The sequence below is a fragment of the Rhipicephalus microplus genome, chromosome 1 (genome assembly GCF_043290135.1).
Source record: "Rhipicephalus microplus isolate Deutch F79 chromosome 1, USDA_Rmic, whole genome shotgun sequence".
NCBI classification, from domain to species: domain Eukaryota; kingdom Metazoa; phylum Arthropoda; class Arachnida; order Ixodida; family Ixodidae; genus Rhipicephalus; species Rhipicephalus microplus.
The window spans coordinates 293,730,345-293,750,188 of record NC_134700.1 but is presented as its reverse complement, the minus strand read 5'-3'; the positions used below and the strand labels follow the sequence as shown (position 1 = coordinate 293,750,188).

The 19,844-nt window shown below is 41.6% G+C and overlaps 2 protein-coding genes across 3 annotated transcripts in view; both read right to left on the bottom strand.

Moving 5' to 3' along the window:
• The window catches only part of mei-41 (ATR serine/threonine kinase meiotic 41), an 80,522-nt gene extending 69,833 nt beyond the window's left edge, over positions 1-10,689 (bottom strand). The window contains exons 1-10 of the mRNA XM_075865171.1: positions 10,631-10,689; positions 9,802-9,897; positions 9,598-9,712; positions 8,359-8,611; positions 7,324-7,398; positions 7,049-7,162; positions 5,348-5,542; positions 4,451-4,615; positions 3,556-3,648; positions 117-274 (exon numbers count right to left, since the gene is read on the bottom strand). Of these exons, the coding sequence (XP_075721286.1) occupies positions 117-274; positions 3,556-3,648; positions 4,451-4,615; positions 5,348-5,542; positions 7,049-7,162; positions 7,324-7,398; positions 8,359-8,611; positions 9,598-9,712; positions 9,802-9,856 (1,223 nt within the window). The 5' untranslated portion in view covers positions 9,857-9,897; positions 10,631-10,689. The remainder of the gene's footprint in view (positions 1-116; positions 275-3,555; positions 3,649-4,450; positions 4,616-5,347; positions 5,543-7,048; positions 7,163-7,323; positions 7,399-8,358; positions 8,612-9,597; positions 9,713-9,801; positions 9,898-10,630) is intronic.
• A 54-nt stretch (positions 10,690-10,743) lies between these two features.
• Positions 10,744-19,844, bottom strand: part of LOC142763944 (uncharacterized) — a 44,858-nt gene continuing 35,757 nt past the window's right edge. For both annotated transcript variants that reach the window (XM_075865173.1, XM_075865174.1), the window contains 5 exons: positions 16,348-16,529; positions 13,776-13,843; positions 12,285-12,431; positions 11,619-11,716; positions 10,744-10,901 (listed from right to left, as the gene is read on the bottom strand). In XM_075865173.1, coding sequence (XP_075721288.1) covers positions 10,754-10,901; positions 11,619-11,716; positions 12,285-12,431; positions 13,776-13,843; positions 16,348-16,529 — 643 coding nt within the window. In that variant the 3' untranslated portion in view covers positions 10,744-10,753. The remainder of the gene's footprint in view (positions 10,902-11,618; positions 11,717-12,284; positions 12,432-13,775; positions 13,844-16,347; positions 16,530-19,844) is intronic.

Sequence of the window (19,844 nt, the reverse complement as noted above, 5' to 3'; positions counted from 1 at the left end):
ACAATGAGCCAACCTTGAAATGGTGTGGCAATGACGAACAGGATTCATAAAAATCGTTGCAGCTGAATTGGCAATTGCAACTTATGAAAAAGACTGTTTTAGGCATTAATACTCACTTGTGAATGAATGTGCTCCATACACAACTGTTAATTGATGGAAATTCCCCATGACTGAGCCGTAATGCCAACTTCAGGGTTGCCATCAACTTCATTCGAAGTGCTGTTACGTGCTGCTGGCCCATAAGTTGAAGGATGCACTCAAGGCTCCTTAGTGCCTGCAGTGTTGCAATTAAAACAGCTAAATAAAAATATCGATGTGCCAATTTTTACAAGTGGAAAACTTAAACTATCAGCAACCATCTATATCCTGTGCTTCAAGCCATAAAGCAAGAGATTTCATATTTGGTTTATTTTACCACGTCGGTACGTTTGTAGCCACAGAAATGTACCATTTATGATGAGAATAGCCCGCAGAAGCTGCATTACCTGCAGCTTTACTAGGCCCGCCACCACCCCAGCATCAAGGATGCAACATGTGGTACATAAACAGTTTTTGCTGAAGGCAAACCTTGAAGTCACAAGTGAAAACCCAGAACATAAACAAGGGAGAAGTTTACATTAGCTGAGTTAAAGCAAAAGCAAAGCTGGTTGATCTTACGGGCTTAATGTAGCCTTCTTTGCTACATTAAGCCTCTACTTTGTGCCGAACTAATTCCTACTGTCACAAATTCTTTTGGCGGGTGATTTTAATTATCCCAAACTAGCGACACAGTGTTTTGTAAGTTACAAGTACGAAACTGCAATATCATGTTGTGAAGTCTAATTAAAACAGCCTGTCACAGACCATACAAGGATGTCCAAACTCCACCCAGAGAACTAACGTGTCAAGCTGGCTGATCGAAGCGTGGGCCTTTCATCACTTATACTCAGCTCACACAGCGGCTGCACGGATGATGATGACGACAAACTTTATGTACAGGCAAAGAAATCTCCTGTAGGTTACTGATGGTTGGGGCCCTTGATCCAGGGCTCCACTGGCTCTTGCCATCTGCTTGGCTCTCTGGATCAGCCTGATCTGGTCGTCAAAGGCCAAGCTGGACAGCAGAGCTTCCCATTGCTCACTTGCAGTGTTCATGTTGTGGAGTTCGAGGTTGTGTAGTGTGCACTCCCATGTAATGTGGTACAGGGTTGATGCGGCTTTGTGCCATGGGCATTCTTTTCTGCAAGATGTGGGGTGAACGCGATGTAGTAAGTGCAGGTTTTTGCAAGTTCCGGTTAGGAGTCTACGCCAGGCAGTGGCCTCCTCTGTCGTACTGTCGTAAGCTTTTGATGAGGTCGTGGATACCGTAGGCACGGCCCTCTGTGATAATTTAATACTGGAGGTCAACTGGCTCTGGGTGCTCCGCATAAGGGGCGCTCGGTTGTGTACGAAGCCTCGAGCTGCCCGGTCAGCTGCACGTTATCGTGATGCCAGAGTGTCCTGGGATCCATATGACGGTCTGTATGTCATAGCCTTCATTGTCTTCCTTTGGTGTTTGTACCAAGACATGTGCAGCAGGTGCACCAACTCAACTCCACTGGAAGTTCCCGCAGGCCTGCTGGGAGTCCGTGAATGTTGTAAGCAGCTTGTTTGCATGCAGGCCTTCGTGGATAGCAAGTGCAATGGCCAACTCTACAACTTCTGCAATCTTGCAAGGGTAGACTGATCCACCAGAGATAATGTGGCCTCGGCAGTCACATACTACTGCCACTGCTCTTTTAGTTGTCATCCCAACATGGCGGTATCCATAAAACAGGCCATATTTTGGAATCCATAAGTTTTCTGAAAGTAGAGGGCCCTTGCTCTCCTTCTGCCACAGTGCATGTTGGGGCCCATGTTGCGTAGGATTGGGGCAACGTGATACCTGTCCCGCGCACGACGAGGTATCTTACAGGTTTCCTGGGTTCTCGTTGTTGAGGCTTGGAATCCCAAGTTCTGAAGGACCAGTTGGTTAGTGTAAGTACGCTTAAGTCTTTATTGTTGTGAGACGTGAACGCCCTCAGTAAGTTCGTTGAGGGTGCTATGAAGCCCCGGTGCCATCAATTTTTGAGTGGATGTACTCGTCAAGAGGGGGAGAGCAGTCTTGAATGCCATTCGCAAGAGGGTGTCGGCCTGTTTCGTCTCAGATTTTGCGAGATTAGGTTGTATATGTTATTCTGCTCACTATCAAACTTATGACAAGTCGGAGGGTGTCTCTTTCATTCATGCCTTTGTTCTTAGATATTACCCAAGATATCATGCTCAATACTATAGCCTTTGCGCTGGCTTGGAGGAGCTTGCGGGTGACTCGTTAGTTACTTTGCAGTCACATGCCCAGGATCCTGATCAATGGTTTTTCTGTATGAGGTTTCCATTGAGGTAGACCTCAAGTTTTGTGATGGGTCTGCGGGGACTGCGTGGTTACTTCGGCTTCACCATACTCGTAAGATTTCCGATTTCTCTGGTGATCATTGTAGACCTCGTTGGCTTACATATTCTTGGATGATGTTGGCTGCAGTTTGCAGGCAGTTTCTTTTGAGCAAGTGATATTTTTGTGATCCAGAGTGTCATGTAATCTGCATGGAAGGCGTGGCGGAGCCCTTTTACTTCTTGCAGTTTTCTTGTAGGGCCAATCATGGTGACATTGAAGAGGGTGGGTGCACTCCTTGTGGCGTGCCCTTGTTGGGAGGCTCGTATGCAGGGGTCTGGAGCTCTCCAATCTTCAGCTCTACCATGCAGTGGCTCAAGAAGCTCTGAATGTACCTGTATGTTCTTTCGCCGCAGTTGGTCTTGTTGAGCCCTTACAGTATTCGTTAGTGGCTGATGTTGTCGAAAGCGCCTTTAATGTGGATGGCTAAGAGGATGTGTTCATTGTTGCGTGGAACGTTACCAAGAACCTTTTCCTTAATTTGGAGTAGTACGTCCTGCGAGGACAGGCCAGAACGGAAACCGAACATGGTATCGGACAGGTGCTTATTATCTTCCAAATGTTTCTGTAGTCTAGTGTTCACAATTCTTTTGTACACCTTGCTGAGACAGGATGTCAGTGAAATCAGTCTGAGCTTTTCGATTAGCGGCTTCTTGCCTGGTTTGGGGATAATTGTTTTTGCGTGTTACCACATCGCTGGATCTATCAGTAGGTATGGCTTACGAGCAACGGCGCGTGAAAAAGGAAAAGCGTGAGGGGGGTTTGCGGAAGCCTGACGTTTTACCTCAAGCTTTAAGGGCTCTGCTTTTAAAAACACTTGAAATGTCATATTTACATCAGAAAATAAGGACGATCAAATATACCTTATCTAAAATAAAATTCCAAGGAATGACATGTTGCAAAAGAGTGATAACTTAAGACATAGGGGTGCAATGTAGTGCTGATACTAGATTCATTCAACATAAAATCTATAGAAGACAAAAAGTGCTGTTCATTATTGAAAAAAAAAAAAAAAACGAAAGGACTTCAATTCCTACAAAACTATGCAGCCATAAAACCATGAAACAATAAAAACTAAGTATAGGTAAGATAGACGGTATGATACAAACCTCTTTTTTCTTGTCATCAGGTATATTTTTGTTCACAAGCTGAAGGTCGAAAAACGTCAGGAAGCCAAGTAGCCTCGGCTGAAGAAACTCCGCCTGAAATGCCAAAAAGACTAGTGGTAGGTATATTACAGCTGAACCACACAGAGAGCAGCCTTTCACTCACACACTGCCCCCTCCCCATACATTTATTTCAACACGTCAATATGACTGCATACAAGCAAACATTTCAGCCAAACACTACAACAGTTCTTCAAGGAGAGTGGAATTCTCTATTTTTAAGTTTTTTCGTTCTTCATCAAAGTACCTTCACCTCCAACAAGTCACACTAGAAAGGAAGTCACACATAATGCAAGATGACATATCTCATCATAATCTCCCACAGTGCCGCACATCTCTCCATCTTCTAATCAGAATGATTGTGCTCACATCATAGTATTAGCATGCAATATTGAGCATGAAAACCGTTTTAACTGTTGACACTGTGCAAGAAAAAAGTAGACTTAAAGAATTACTATAAGCCTAAGGGAAGTTTGAAGATGCTGATAAAGAAAATACTTGGACAAAAGATGCTAAGCAGACTATGGAAACAAAAGTTGTGTATGGAAAACAGTGCATGGAAATTCAGGCAAAGGTGAGTCTGGCAGTCGTTGTCGGGTGGTTTATTTCTTAAGACACAAGTGTCTTAGTCTATGCAAGTTATCAGACATTTGTCTTTTTATCAGACTTTCGTTCCCAACTCACACCCGGTAAAGGAAACTCTTGATTCACGAAGGAATCAGACTGAACGCCGTTCCTCATTTCCGACTACTTCTACTGCAGTGCTCACCTGCACGCATTTATTACTTCGTCTTTATCAACACTCCTCGTTATCAGATAAACTCTTGGTGGCCCTCACCAAATCCTTGGTAGAACGGATCGGGCGGAAACCATCTTCCCTGGCCAGCACCAGCAAGCCATCATGGACCTGCTCATAGTGGCTGCCAAGGTGAAAGAGGAGCTCATTCAAGATGCGCTGGAAGTCGAATCGAAGCACGTTGCCGATACGGAGGCCCGTCTCTGCCTACAATGCATAATGTTACCGGGAAAATATATTAGAATGTAACACAAAAAGAGCAAGCGGAAAAAAGCTTTATATGCTTGCAGTGCATTGGTGTTGTTTCTGTTTAAACCTGGATATATTGTCGTATAGAATTAGTAGGCTATACAAAGAATGTCCATTCCCACTTTTGATATGTTCACCAACACGCCCTTGCAAGCATGCTTTTCCAAACAAATATCGTGATCAATTTTCACATGTTTGAAAATATACATGCAAAATAAATGGCACTGTTTTCGTTGTTTCTGTCAAAGAAGGCCTGAAATCTGAAAAAAACATTACACCACGAAGAAAAAATGATAAGGCATGTGTCTCAGAATATGAATAGCTCACATAACAATAGTTTTGTTTGCATTACAATATAACAAATTTCCTCCAGTAAGTTTCACTGCAGTATCACTGCATAATATGGTGGAGCATAACAAACTAAAATAATGAGGAGCATAATAAATTATATAGTGAAAAGAATTCACCAGAAGCAGTGAAGCATACAGTTAATCATTGAGCCTACTTTTGTGTCTCATTTAAGATAAGCACTTTTTAAGCATGTAATTATTTCTAGGCTGCATTTCAGCTATCCTGTTCGTTTTTTCTCCAGCCCAGCCCCCCCCCCCCCCTGATTTTGAGCAGCCGTCACATAAAGAGATGTCAAGGTGGCGAGCAGGATACAGTAAGTTGTGATGTTCCAACTCGTACCTCAACAAATGACAGGGCAGTGGCCAGCTGATTGCCTGAAGCGTGGCAGACGAGGTAAGGAAAAATGTGCTTGAAGTTGGTCATTAGGAGGTCTCGACGAGCCGACTTTATCTCCTTGGCAAATGCCTTCAACAGGCGAGAACACATTGGCTCAGCTTGGAGAACCAGCGGGGGCAGCAGGAACCGAAGCATGCTCTGCAGGGAGTGCCATAAATGTTCAATGCTGCTCCACAATTACTCCAGCACTGCAGGTGATGTTCTAAACATACTCTCTGCTGGGCTAGTCGGTTGATGCTCATGTTCAAGAGCACACGCGAGAACACAAACTTTCCCTAAAAGGTAAAGATGGGGCACATTTGCGAACGCACTGCAATTCTCATAATTGGGAGCCATGCCTGAGTAAGATTCAGATTATCGGCAGAAGCAGGGACAACCACGGCTCGAGAATCGTTGGAGGCATTCCACAGAAAAGCATGAGGTTCCTTATGTATCAGTGATACGTCAGTGTCTCTCTAGCAGGCAGAGAGGGAGTTCTTAGATCACAGGTTGTAATTAGGGTGGTATGCACTCGATGTGTGCCTAGCTTGCTGCACATGTCTGTGCCTATAAATTTTGGTGCAGGGTGTGATGAATAAACAGTCGAAAGTTTACGCTCCCTTTGACCCCTTCCCTTGCTCGCCATGTAAAATAGCCACATCTTTGTAGCTTGTACATGAATTGATGTTCTTTACGATAAACTCACAGAAGTTTACTTCTTTAGCTGAATGCAAACCATTTCGTAACAAATCTCGTAGCGCCACATTAGCTAGTGATTAACAGCTGCGAGCAGCTACATGCTACTACTTTTCATAACATTGTTGCTGTTGCACTAATATATGAAGGAGTGAACTATGTGAGGAGTAAAAGATTAATTGGGAACTAAGAAGACAGACTGGTAAATGGCTATTTTCGGACAAGATACACATGGACGAGAAGAAACCGACTTGCCCAACTCTCAGTACTCTTACAGACTGATAAACTCGCACATATAAGCACTCACAGCCTGCAGCAGAGATGCAACACATGACATGTTAGCTGAAATATACCATCTCCAGCTTCTTTTTCAAAGCAATATTTAATAATTTCTAAAACATGGAGTTTATCAGCCCGTTCATTGACACTCTTGGTATATAGTACTAGATGCAGTGGTGGAAGCTTCTGCACAGAAGGTGCACATGGTAATCTCACATGTTTTTGCCTTTAACTAGAAACAGCTATTATCCCACCAAATTTCATTAGCTTCAGCTAATTCATCATGCCAGCCTTGTAAAGTAGTATTTCTGTTTTGTCACACAGCTGACTAGTAGGTTTTGCACAAGGTCTAGATACATTTAAAGAGGTGGTGAGTGGAATGTGGTAAACATATTGCACTCCTTATACGACATGCTTCAATAAAACAAATCATTGCACTAAAATTATAACAAATAGTTGTTAATGCCTCAAATTTAAAATGACATCCTTTCTTCCTGGCGGTACCATGCCAGTAAACTGACATTCAGTGAGTTTATAGTGAAAGTGACTTCAACGAATTTCAACAATGCACAAAATATTGTTCATAATCTTTACATTTTTCTTTGCACACTAGGTGGCAGCTCAAAGCATTAACCATTTAGTTGTGAGTCAAGTTAAATAAATAAATGACAATACCAGCACACAACTTACTATAAGAAAGTTCCGAACATCAGTGGAGCCAAATATTCCAATCAGGTTGCTGAGGAAAGTGTTCATGGAGAAACCCCGCTCTTGACTTGCCTTTATCATGCCATCAAACAGAAACTGAAACGAGAAATAAGAATAGTATTTGTGCGCAAAGAACAAGGCACACATGCTACGACATACCAACACTCACAATTTTGAAATAATTCCAATACGGAAGGCAAAAGAATTATCTTCATCACGCACTGGTTAAAGGAAAAAGAAAAAACATTTCAACTCACTTTTCCCACTTGTGGTCGAAATTTTTTCAACAAGATGCTCGTGGAGGAACCCAAATTCTCCGCAAGCTCCACAAGCTGCAGTAAGAGACTCATGACAATGATGTTCTGACATAAATGGCTTCTGAACGTAACTCTAAGACCCCAAGGGAAAATTTGTAGCCTTAAAACGGCACTCAAAACAAACATGTTTAACGGCAAGTACAAGCGTTGATGCACATTTGGTAAGCTTTACAGACTCTACCACTTACACGCTTCACTAATATAGAGAACTGCAGTACAAGAAGCATCCATAATTCAGCTACCAGGGACTAGAGTACTAAATATTGTTAATGTTCAGTAACTGACTCCCCTACTACGGTAGCCTAGCATTTTTGATGATGGCGACAGATTTTCATCACAAACAAGCATCTACGATCATCTAATTATTCCCAGATTCAGCAACATGATGTAACGAACTGATGCCTGGCATTTTGAGCACGAGGAATTGCCACACTAGAAAAACAAAACGATGGTATTCACAGCCCCACTATTTTTCAATAAATAAATTCAGAATGAGGTACAAGTACAAATACATGCCAAGACAGATCTTAGCTCCTAATCTCAATTTGCATTTGTTATCTTTTTATGTCAATATGTTTGCCTGCTGGCTTGTCCTATTTTTTGCACTACAACACAAACTCTGCCTTCAACGGGATCCCCTTTGCCTGTACACGAGTATCTGTAGCACAGTATTGCCGACTAAATGAGTTATGTTTTTATGTCAATATGTTCGCCTGCTGGCTTGTCCTATTTTTTGCACTACTACACAAACTCTGCCTTCAATGGGATCCCCTTTGCCTGTACACGAGTATCTGTAGCACAGTATTGCTGACTAAATGAGTTATGTTTTTATGTCAATATGTTCGCCTGCTGGCTTGTCCTATTTTTTGCACTACTACACAAACTCTGCCTTCAATGGGATCCCCTTTACCTGCACACCAGTATCTGTAGCACAGTATTGCTGACTAAATGAGCAACAGAGCGAAGCATCCTCACCTGCTCACGTGCGATATCAGCCACGCCTGCTGTGCGGCAGAGTATGTGCTGCAGCAGGCATAGCAAGGCAAACGCCTGTGAGTCTTCATCCCTGGCATCCCGTCCTACGCAGCCAACTGCCGTGAGCAGGGTGTCCTGGAGGCGAACATTCTCCGACTGCCAGGCACTGTTCAGAGTATGCTTCAACCGTGACACAATGGTGCTGCGGACGCTGGAATCACTTCTCGACATCAGCATCTTGAGAGGCCGATTTCTGAAACACATCAGTCTTCCTTTCCATTCTTTCTTTAAGAGAGAGAAAGACTTTCTGTTGGAAAAACAGATTTTTGCCAGTACGTGCATTACTGCTGGTATGCTGCTCTGTATAGAGATGAGGAATGGGATTAACATTTCAGAGCAAAGGGAAAAGAACGAATATAAATAAATATGAAATAATATCAAAGGCATCAGGAAGTCTCAGCAGGTGGAAGGATGGTCCTCAGAGGAAAAAAAAGTAAATATATAGCAATGCACAATGGCGCGCTGCATAAGTAACGATTGCTTTAACTAAACTGCCAATACTACAACCCCCAAACAAAAGAAGGGGAACGGTACGATGGGCTCATCACTGTTAGACACAACCAAATGAAACGAAAGGATAACTGAGTAAAGAAAAACATGGGTGTCATTTTCTTAATTATAAAAACTATATTGTGGCAATTATGACACAAATATAAAATGAATTAAAGTGGCATAAAGACCCCTTTCCACTGATAGGATCCGAATCCACAACTTCAACCACAAGATATTCAGCATTGCGCTAGCCAAGATTCTGCATATATAAGATGTACAAGATGAGCCACAGTTCATGGGATGTAGTATTTTAGAAAAAAAACTATTTTCTTTTTAAGCCTGGCCATGAAATCAGTACTTCAAAGGTGTTTTTGTGTGCTAGTATACACTACATAGTGTTGGACTGGCTGTAAACTAAGCCGAGTTGGCAGTCATCTCTTTTCAAGAAGTTTTCTGTCAGTAAAGCTTTGTAGCAGCGTATGAGTGAAGCAGAACGGAACTTGAAGATGACTGCAAATGTAGGAACAAAAACATTACACTCTACTTTACATTTAATTCATTTGTTAAGTCCCTAGACTCGTCATCTTTTGATGCAATTCCGCAAACTGAAGAACAGGTAGCAGTGCCCAAGCAATTTCTATGGCTAATTAAACAGCAGTGGGTGATTAGTATAGCAGTAGTAAATACCCGAACTTCATCCTGACAACATAGTCAGAATCTTCCAAAAGGTCCAGCAGACTTGCAATCAGCGCGTCATCCAACTGAATGTGGCAAAGGACGCTGGGCAGGTCGGAAACCATGGCTGCACGAGTCGAGACAAAGTGCGTGCCTCATTATGTTTCGAACTATGAAAATTGAAGGTATGAGTTGTCTGAGAAGTGTGACACTCACCTTCCCTAACAGAACTGTGACGGGAGGTGCACAGCTTGAGGACACAATCACTCATGTACTTGCTGTCACTCGCAGTAGCAATTAGCGACAAGCATTCTGTGTGGAAAATAAAACATAGTGAGGCTGGAATACACATACTGTGTATGTGTATTCCAGTTTACACACAGTAAACTAAATTACTGCTTGAATGAAAAAACTGCCTTGAACTTGTACTCTGCACTCCTGCTTATCTTTCAGTAAACGAAACTTCTGTTAAACTAAACACATTTTCCTGGTCCCTACAGGTTTTGTTTACCAGGAGCCACTTACACTAAGAGCAAGAAAATGTCATTCAAAACAGAAGAGTAGGAAGCACATGTTACAATGAACCAACAAGCTAGAGTGCCCTATATGGTCACCCATGCACACATTCAAGTAGTACACACATCCAAACCTTCATTTGAAATCTCAATCTGGAAATGCAGCCTCAATAAAAGTGCGAGTGCTGCCGATGATTGGCCACCAACATAAACATTATCTTTCTCTCTCAACTATGCCCTTTTGAACACTATTTATTGCCCGTACAGAATGCACTTCTTTCCGTCAGCTGCTGTTAGCAGAAAGCTGTAAAGAATTCGTCTTGTGAAATTTGGATGTAGCTTTGATTGCATTGAATGCACTCACAATGTGCAAACTTGCACCTCGGTGTACCACATAAAAGATGGGATAGATGATTCGAGTTTAAAAATGAGGTCACGATCCCTGTGCAAGATACTGCTGACTTAGTTCAGCCCAGCAGACACATATTCGAAAGTAAACTTGCACTGAAATTCTATTGCTCCCAACTAACCTGCTTCACATGCAAAGCAGCACACAGCGTTTGGTTGCTGCCAACTGTCTCCGGCTTGAAAGCTGAGGTAAAAGAAAAAAGAAAAAAATTATATTGAGTACAATCTGAAAGTGGAAACTATTACTACAAACAGCCGCTTAATAAGACTGCACGCAATAGGTGCTCGGAGGATACTTGCCTATTGGCCTTTCCAGACAAGACACAACAGAGGTCCCGAACACAATTCACCCATGACACCAAATTCGGCTCGGGAGCTTTCTCGATGATTGCACTAAAAATGAACAATTTCCAATAATGGTCTAACGAACACAAAACACCATTATGCTTTAAATAAAAGCACAGAACAGGCAAATGTAAAGCTGCACTAAAAGGAAAAGCACCCCTTCTACTGAAGACACCACTTAGTGAAGCGAGAAAGTTTTTTCTATTAGAGCAGGCCTCTGCACATAGCAAGAGTCATCATTTCTAAGGCTGGAAAGTATAACCCATCAGTCTGTATTAACCTTATGGCATGTCTATGTAATATCAGCATTCAGTGCGGTACACAAGCTATGTATAGGACTGCTAGCCTCACCAATAATATGCAAGTCTTAGAAAATTCTAAGAAAAGTCTACTACACCGAGTATCGCAGAAATAAAGAAAACTGAGGCTAGAGTGGCTTCTATCATTAATTGCATTTGTCAATTTATAACAGGACACCACAATTAAAAAATAAAAGATATATAGATGTATGTGCCATGCAATTTGATATAACATTAATGCTGACATCTCCTTGATGGATTGTTCTATAACTTGCAGTGGATTGTTCTATAACTTGTAACTTCGTTATAACAGCACTTATTTGCAAAATTCTAGAAGCAACATGTTCACAATGTGCAAGTGCATAGTTATGACTTTATCACCCATTTCGAATCGTAGGGTTGTTAACAAGCCCTTCAAAGTAGCTAATTTCACATAGAGTACTAGAACCTTGTAACCATGTATCACCTGATTTTATGAACCACAGCAGTGGATGCATTCCGTCGCAAGATGCAGTGGGACAACAGCTCAGCACCAGCCTTTTGAACTTCTGTCGATCCTTCAGTCTGCAAAATATCAAGTGCATGATGAACCCATCTAGCAGCTTACATTTAGGTTTTCTCTAATGCAGAGCAGCCTTAAGGTCGAGCATTCACACACACACACTGTAAAGCAAGCAGTTTACAACACATTAACTGTGAGTCCAATTTACTGAACTCAAAATTTATAGCACAGGACATCAAGAAATGAAAAACTATAAATTCAAAAAATTAACTCGTCCTGGCTTTTGCATGTACTGTGACTGGTACCTCTGCAACCAATATGGTTACTGCAGAACATGTGTAGTCATGGCTTATTCTCAGTTTTGATTACGCAGCCACCACACCTGCTGTGGGTTATGTTTCAAGGAAACATGAAACAATAGCTGCAAAATGCTCGCTTGATGACTTCATCATGCTGTCAAATTAGTTTGAATTAATGAACACCCCAATGTCACTGGAACGGCAGATAACAGACCTTTAAAGCAAGACATATGTGTGGTCGTATGTGTAAGGTATCCTCACAAATGTGGTCAAAATGCACATGATTTCAGCATTCACACCAAAGGTTAGAAAACAGCTGAAAAATACGTACGAGAGCGTAACTCAGCAAGGGCACTACGTTGAACATTCCACGTGGCAAAAAGCTAGCAACAGATAAACTTGCACAGAGAAGTCTGTCAGACCCTTTTCCTTCAAACTGAAGCTTTGTATTTGAAGACTCAAGGCCAGGTACCTGTCCCTGTAGTGCAGATAGGAGCAGAACTTGCAGCATCCAGTGGTGCAAAAATCAACAATATCTAAATAATGGTGAAGCATCAGATTAGTGTAAGACTCTCCAATAAGTTAACTTTTCTGTATCAGTGCATTGAAGAATTGTCATCTGTTACATACTATTACACAAGTGACAAAAGCATTTTGAGAATAGTACTATTTAAATAAATTTTGGAGACCCTATATATGCTTCTGTTTTAAATGCCACCATAATCAAGAATTGCAGTTAATAAATACAATGCTCAAATACTGCTGCTTTGAAGACAACATTATCATCGCTAACCATCAGGCACTTCTCAACATCATTCAAGGTGATTTTTAATAAAGCGCGAATTCGGTGCCGAAACACATTCCTTTTTTTTTTTTAGGTTAACAAATCAACCAAAGAATTAAGTACAATTTGCGATGACTCCTGCTCTATCATGGTCTTTTATATAGCCACTGACTACATAATACCATCCTAATGTTGCTGGTTACAGCAGTTATTAATTTCATTGCAGCCCATTTTGTCTGTAACATGAGTAAAGACCAAGCACAAACGACAGCCAAGACCAATAGCACAGTACTAAAGCAATAGAATTTAATTCTATACAAATAACACAATGATTGGTTAACATTATCTGTATCTTGGATCTCCAATTCTCTTTCTTACCTGTCACTCACCAACATTTTATCATCTCTTGTGGCAACTACCAACATGCAAACAAACGAATGATAAGCAAACTTTGCACCATTCATTTGTCTGTGTCTTCCAGTCTATATTTCATACCGAAAGCACAGAAGATATAAACAGCAACTGCCCCTTTTGAAATCTCTTTGAAATATCCTCTATACAGGGAACATGACAGGCTAAGACTAGAAAAAAAAATTAAACTAAAGCATTTGCTGCTTGTAAACAAACAAAAACGAGACTAACTCGAAGAAAAAACAACACAAGTGCTGACAAACAGCTGTGGGCAAGTCAGCGCTTGTGTTTGTTCCATTGACTCAGTCCCACTTCTGGCTGTTTCTACACAGTATCATGTACCAATTGAGCCTTCAAAATGCCCCGCTAAAGAGCATTTAATGTACCAAGGCAAGTAGGCTACTAAAGATGCTGCAGCAGGAGACATTATTTTTTACCATCTAGGACTCCTTAACAAGCCCATAAATCAAAGTAAACAATTATTTTTAGTCCACCCACCATTGAAATATAGCCACCATGGACACACAATGAGCCTGTGACCTTGTGCTTTATATAGTAATGCCTTTGGGTCACCACTATGAGCAAGCCTTGTACAGCACACTACAAAAACAGAAAATGCGAACTTACAAATCGGGTGTTCCATGCTACTGCAATGGCGAGAAAAAAACTGGGAAGATCACTTGCACTTGGTACTTCTGAAAGATTTTAAAGAAAAAAAAGCCCCGTAGTGGGATGTCAATCAACAGAGAAAAACAGAAACGTCAAATTCTCTTCCTTATCGTGAAAACTTGTGGCGCATGAAAAAGACACTGACTAAGAAAGACAATGGGATGATGCGCTGACTTTCAACAAAATGTTTATTTGACAGAAGTGGAACATATATGTAGAACTGTGCTCGCAGGTTCTGAGACATATGGCTGGGCTGACAAAGCAAATTTTGCTTTGTAAACCTAGCAAGATCTCCGAGCGGTTGCTTGCACGGTTGGAAGCATATATTCCACCTCCGTCAAATATAAAATCTGTTGAGAGTCAGTGCGTTGTCTCGTCGTCTTTCTTGGTCGGTGTTTTTTCGTGCGCCACAAGTTTTCAAGATGTTTCACGAAACAAAACTGATGTCTTTACAGATAAACAAACAATTACAACCCTGCTGTAAAAAAGTGTTACATGTGCACATGCCTTAAAGGGACACTAAAGGCCAATAACAATTTGTGTTAGAGTGAAAGATCTATGTTTGAGGACCTCTAAAACATTATTATCAACAGCAGAGCTCTACTTATCTAGAAATGGAGGTAAATGTACTACACCTGTAACACCACGAGTGGGGCATTTTGAAATGGTCCCAATGACATCAAGAGTCCTGAATACAATTATTCACAAGTAATCAAACTAGCTGCAATAAAAAGAACCTTCTGTGCATTACAATTCATAAAATCCTGCTTGTCTGTTTATTCTTGATTAACAGAAAAAAGAAAAAAAAAAAAACGCTTGGCATTAGCATGGGCAATGGCACAATTGCTTCAAAAATACCGTTTTCACCTGTTTAGGCTGGATAAGTGGTGCCAACTAGTGGGGACCACTCAAACCAGGCGAGCACAAAATTTTTATAGCCGAAACAAGGCACATTCTACTTTTTAGTGTAAATGCCTTGCGGCGGCATAATTACGAATCAGTTGCCTTTTTAATCATTTTTTTCTTGAAAAGAAACATTAACCAAATACAAACGTGTCTATGATTGTGGTTGCACAAACCGTCACAAGCTGTCAACACCATCAACCAGTAAACCTGCATTCCTACAACTCTTCGCACATGTCCGCAACCATGCTGTAAAGGCAGACTGCCTTTACAGAGTTGGGCAAAGTTGGGCAAGGCAACCACTATGTCAGGAGGCGCAGATTCAGGGGGGTGATTTGAAGTGTGCTAACACCGTACGGACATCTAAAATGTGATTTTATTTTAAAATAAGCACTACCGAGTTTCGTCAACATTAACCTAATATTTGCTTTTAGTGTCCCTTTAAAGGGGCCCTGAAACACGTTTTCAAGTAACCATGAAATTAATTCACTGGAACAGCTTATTGCCTCATGAATTCAACGACGCAAAACTTTTAATAATCTGTCCAGTGCGAGTAAAGTTAAAGATTTGTCGCATGCTTCAATTGCATTTTCTCTTCTCTCGTCCCGATGAAAGCGCTGGAAGCAAACCAGGGAGAGATGGCTAGGGCAAGAAAAATACTTCACATGCACCTTCGTGACCTTGAGCACATTTTTTTTTCTTCAAATGCGCGGCTTTTTCAGTGTGATCGCGCGTGCACTCTTGGACAAGTCGCAGCCTCCCCTGTGGACCTCTGTAACAACCGAGCGTGCCACGTTCAAATCAGCTAATGGCTGATAGATGGTCTTTCTATAAGTGATTTTAGAGCATCTTCCGTGATTTGTCGAGACAAGAGAAAGCAATTTTTAGCTGAGTTTGAAAATTTATTGTGAATTCCAGGCCTTGTGCTGCGCTATTATATTTGGCTCGCGTATTGTCGGGAGCCTCTACTACTGAGCGGCAGAGTTTTTTTTACCATGCTCAAAAAGTGTTGCAGGGCATCTTTAAGGACTCTTTGAAGGCATAGTGTACTGCATATATTTTAAAATCATCAGTACCAATATGGATCTGTCATAAACCATTACTGAGTGCTTGAAGCAGCTTTAGGAAGAACAAAGCACACATAATTTTTCCTGCTATGGAGACAATTATACATAGGTGAACAAACACAAAACATGACATGACTGTGCACAACAGTGCACAATGGCGGTAATCCGGCTGAGTAGGCTATCCACGATTGTAAAAGAAACAGCAGAAGAACAATGAATGAAGCTCTACTGCTATAGTATACCTTAATATTTAAGAAGCTTAGTTATCCAAGAAAGCATTTTTCATGAGTTGTCACTGTAGATCGTAGATATGAAATCTGCATTAGGAAATAGAGAATTTACCTTTTACGATTTTACAACTACATTGATAAAGGCTAAGTAGTTTACCGTTTTAGTATACTGCTACTGCTATAGTGTACCGTAACGTTTTTTCAGTATGCTTTACTTCACTACAAGACCAATGTAACTATAAGCGCAGGTCGCAGCAGAGAGAGTCCCGATGCTGTTTCTGTCTCCAGGGATAATCATTTGCAAAACACATAGCAACTTTTTTCCCTTACCTTGACACCTCAGGAGGAGTACAAGGATGTGGAACACCTCACACAACAACTCATCGTCCAAGCGACGCTCGAGGGCGTCCTTGAGCAGAGCCAACACCATCCGCTCGCTGCTGACGTTGAGTTGCACGCGCATGGTTGCCTTTTCAGCTGCTGTAGCTTTTGCTTCATTTTGCAACTTGGAGCTGGAAGAGAAAAAGAAAGAAATGTAGTTTTCCAAACTAGCCCATGTGCTATATATATTCATAAGCTAAAATATTGTGCAATGTGGTCTCTCGATGAATGTGAATATGAATAGATGTTTAGTGACCGTAGCCTACACTCAAAGAAAGCAAAAGAGGAAGAACTGACTGCCCCTGCAACATTTTACCAGGCAAATACTGATCACCAGGTGAAATTAGCTTTGCAATGGTTTTTGCTGTGCATGAGCTATATTTCCAGCAACTGTCAATACAAGAGCCGCAAGAAGTTTTTGTAGACAAAGCAGTGCATGCAGACTACAAAGAAGACGCTTCTCATGTTAAGCCCGAAGTAGTCTGTCTGAACTGGCATTTTATTGTTGTAAACTGCACCGGAAAGTGGGAAACACGATATCGTCACAAGGTCGTGACGTGAACCAAGGCAGCAGGCTCGACGATCAGATGAAACTCTTTATTCGGGCCGAACTTGTGGCCAACAAATGAAAAGTAAGATTAAAGGGATACACACTGGCACTGATGACGGCGAACAGAGCAACGGCCGTCGATCAACTGACAAGTGGCGAAGCGCATCGGCTTTTACACACTTGCCATCGAATGTTCTAGCATTATCACTAGCGGTGACGTTGCTTCCAGAATAATCTGTATAGTTCGCGGAGTGGGCGTAATCTTATCGAAATGATCTGCTACAGTCCTGAAGCTTCTCGAAGACTGCAGACGCGCTGCGCGCTGAGAATACGTAGTGTAACAGGGCGATAAAGCTTGAGAAAAGGAACGTGGCAATATATACCTTTCCATCCCAAATTTTTTGTAGGGTAGGACAAAGATTTGTAATGTTCATTTCTAGCTAAGAGGCTATTGAAAAGCATGCAAAAAATTTAAGTGACTCTAAGTACAATGGCGTTCACAATCGAACCATGTCCAGTATACTCGACACTAGAATTTCTTTGTTGCACTTATACACATTCTGCTATCGTTCTTGAAAGAGCGTTGCTTTTGGTCCCGTGAGAAAGTTAACCATCTTATACAAAACAGTCTGTTTTGATCCGAGAAAGAAAAAAAGAGTCTCATGGTTGCACATACCATCATGGAGGGGAAAAAGAACAAAGAAGGAGCGCGCTTCGCGTCCACAAGCCTAATTCCTCTAATGCGGCTTTCTCCTCAAGCTCTGTGCTTTTGGAAGAATTCCCAGTATGCTCCTGTTTCATTTTTGATGACTGGCCTTCAAGTTTGTCGCCTGACACTCACTCCTACTTTTCTTTGTTTTTTTTTTTTCCTTGAATGTTTGGCGCGATGCGATCTAATTGCATTCTAGTGTCCAGCGTACTGGACATAAAAACATTCTTGCATTGTGAGCAAACTACTGGTTACAAAAATTACCCTTTTGCAACATTATTTAAAGAGGACATCAGACAGCCTGCACAATTTAAATTATTTGAATTGTGCGAAGGAAGCTTCTAAAGTAATTTTGTATATGTGACCACACCACGCACACGCTTTTTCTCGTGAATAATTCCCATATTCTGAGGCGCCCTCATGAGTAAGTGGTGCTGAGGGAGGAAAAACATTAAAAATTACATTTCCCGCCTTTTATAGAAGCTGCAAAAATGGCTTTGGCTGCGATTGTGGCTCTGCTTGCTTTTCTGCACTGCCTTTTTCGCTATATCTAGTACAGTGGGACGGAAAAGGATATGGAGACGAGGCAACAATCACTTTTACCAGTTGAGTACAATAAGCACTCAGCGAGAACACTTCAGACAGTTTTAGTGCAGGTATGCTCAAGATCAACATGTGTGATCAGGGGTTAGCCTAAAAATTTTGCAGCAAGAGACAAAGTGATCAATAGAGGCTGGATTTTTAGGCACTAAAAAGTGTGCTTAACGCACCAAAGACAGGCAGATAAAGCAGTGTTTTAGGCTTTTTAAATTATAAATATAGGCACAATAAATTCCTACAAAAATTGAAATAATTTAAAACAAAGACGTCGGTAACTTGTATCTACAACAAGAAACAAAAAAAATTATATTGTTTAAGATAGCACAAAGGCACAACGGCTGAACATAGGCACGCGTTTCCCGCGCGATTCTCTTATTACGGTTTTTCGTTTTATTTGTCTAGCATTGTGAGTCAAGTTTCCACCGTCCAATCAACACTCTCCTGGGTTTCTTTCGTTTCATCTTGGCTGGGAAGAGCAGTGCGAGAGCAACTAACCAGACCATTGATACCACAAAAGAGAGGGATGCCAGGTCTAATAGCGTAAGATCAATTTCTACCCTTTCGTTGAACACTTTAGAGGGCCCCTCACTAAATTTGGGCGTTTCAAGCTGACAAGCATAATGGATGTACTGGGCACTCAGGATCATGCCTGTTAATATTTGAAACGCTATGTGTTGCGGAAAATTGCTCAATTTATACTGAATGCCATTTGCCCTTCTCCCAGGCACGTGCCCCAAGATGGAGGGAGTGACGTACAGCAATGGTCCTGCTTTTACATCACTCATTTACGTTGACATTAGTGCTCTGACGTCGCTCCCCGTACACTCTTCATCAGATCTTGGTTAAATTCTGGCTATATCTAAAAAAAACGAACGAAAAATCTTTCGTCTCCTGATTATATCCTGCAGTTTAAAATACTTAATTAAGAGAGTTGCATGTGAATTATTCGGGGCGAAGCTCCTTAAGACCTCACGATGTCTCCGTCTCCCGTCTGTCCGTAACACCATGTAACCTTCAACTTATAAGCAACAGAGGGCGTTGGTGGTAACCATTTTGCATGTAACCTTCAACTTATAAGCAACAGAGGGTGCTGTGGTTAATTGTAGATGTGATGGTGCTGCTGCCAACGCTATATATATATAACCACGTTCCATACCACACATTCTCTTCTCTCATATGGACAAAGACGAACGCAGGAAAGCGCGACATGCTGAGTATCAGCATTGCCATCGACGGGAAGCTACCGCGGAGACAAAAGAGAAGGAAGCGGATGCAAAGCGGCGACGGCGACAACAAAGTTCTACACCACAGACTAGGGCTAAGGAAGCAAAGGCTGAGCGGGAAAAATGCCAAGCTGACGCGCAGCTGAGAGTACTTGAAGCGGATGCAAGGCGGCAATACCGACAAGAAAATTCTACACCAGAGACGATAGCTAATGAAGCTGTGATTATGAAGTCAAAACGTAACCCGGAACTCGGAACCTCATATCAGCTATAAAGAAGAATCACCGCTATATCACAATCGGTCTCAGCACTATCTCTTTGAATAAAAAAAATATATAAGTATCACAACCACAATCAGTCTCAG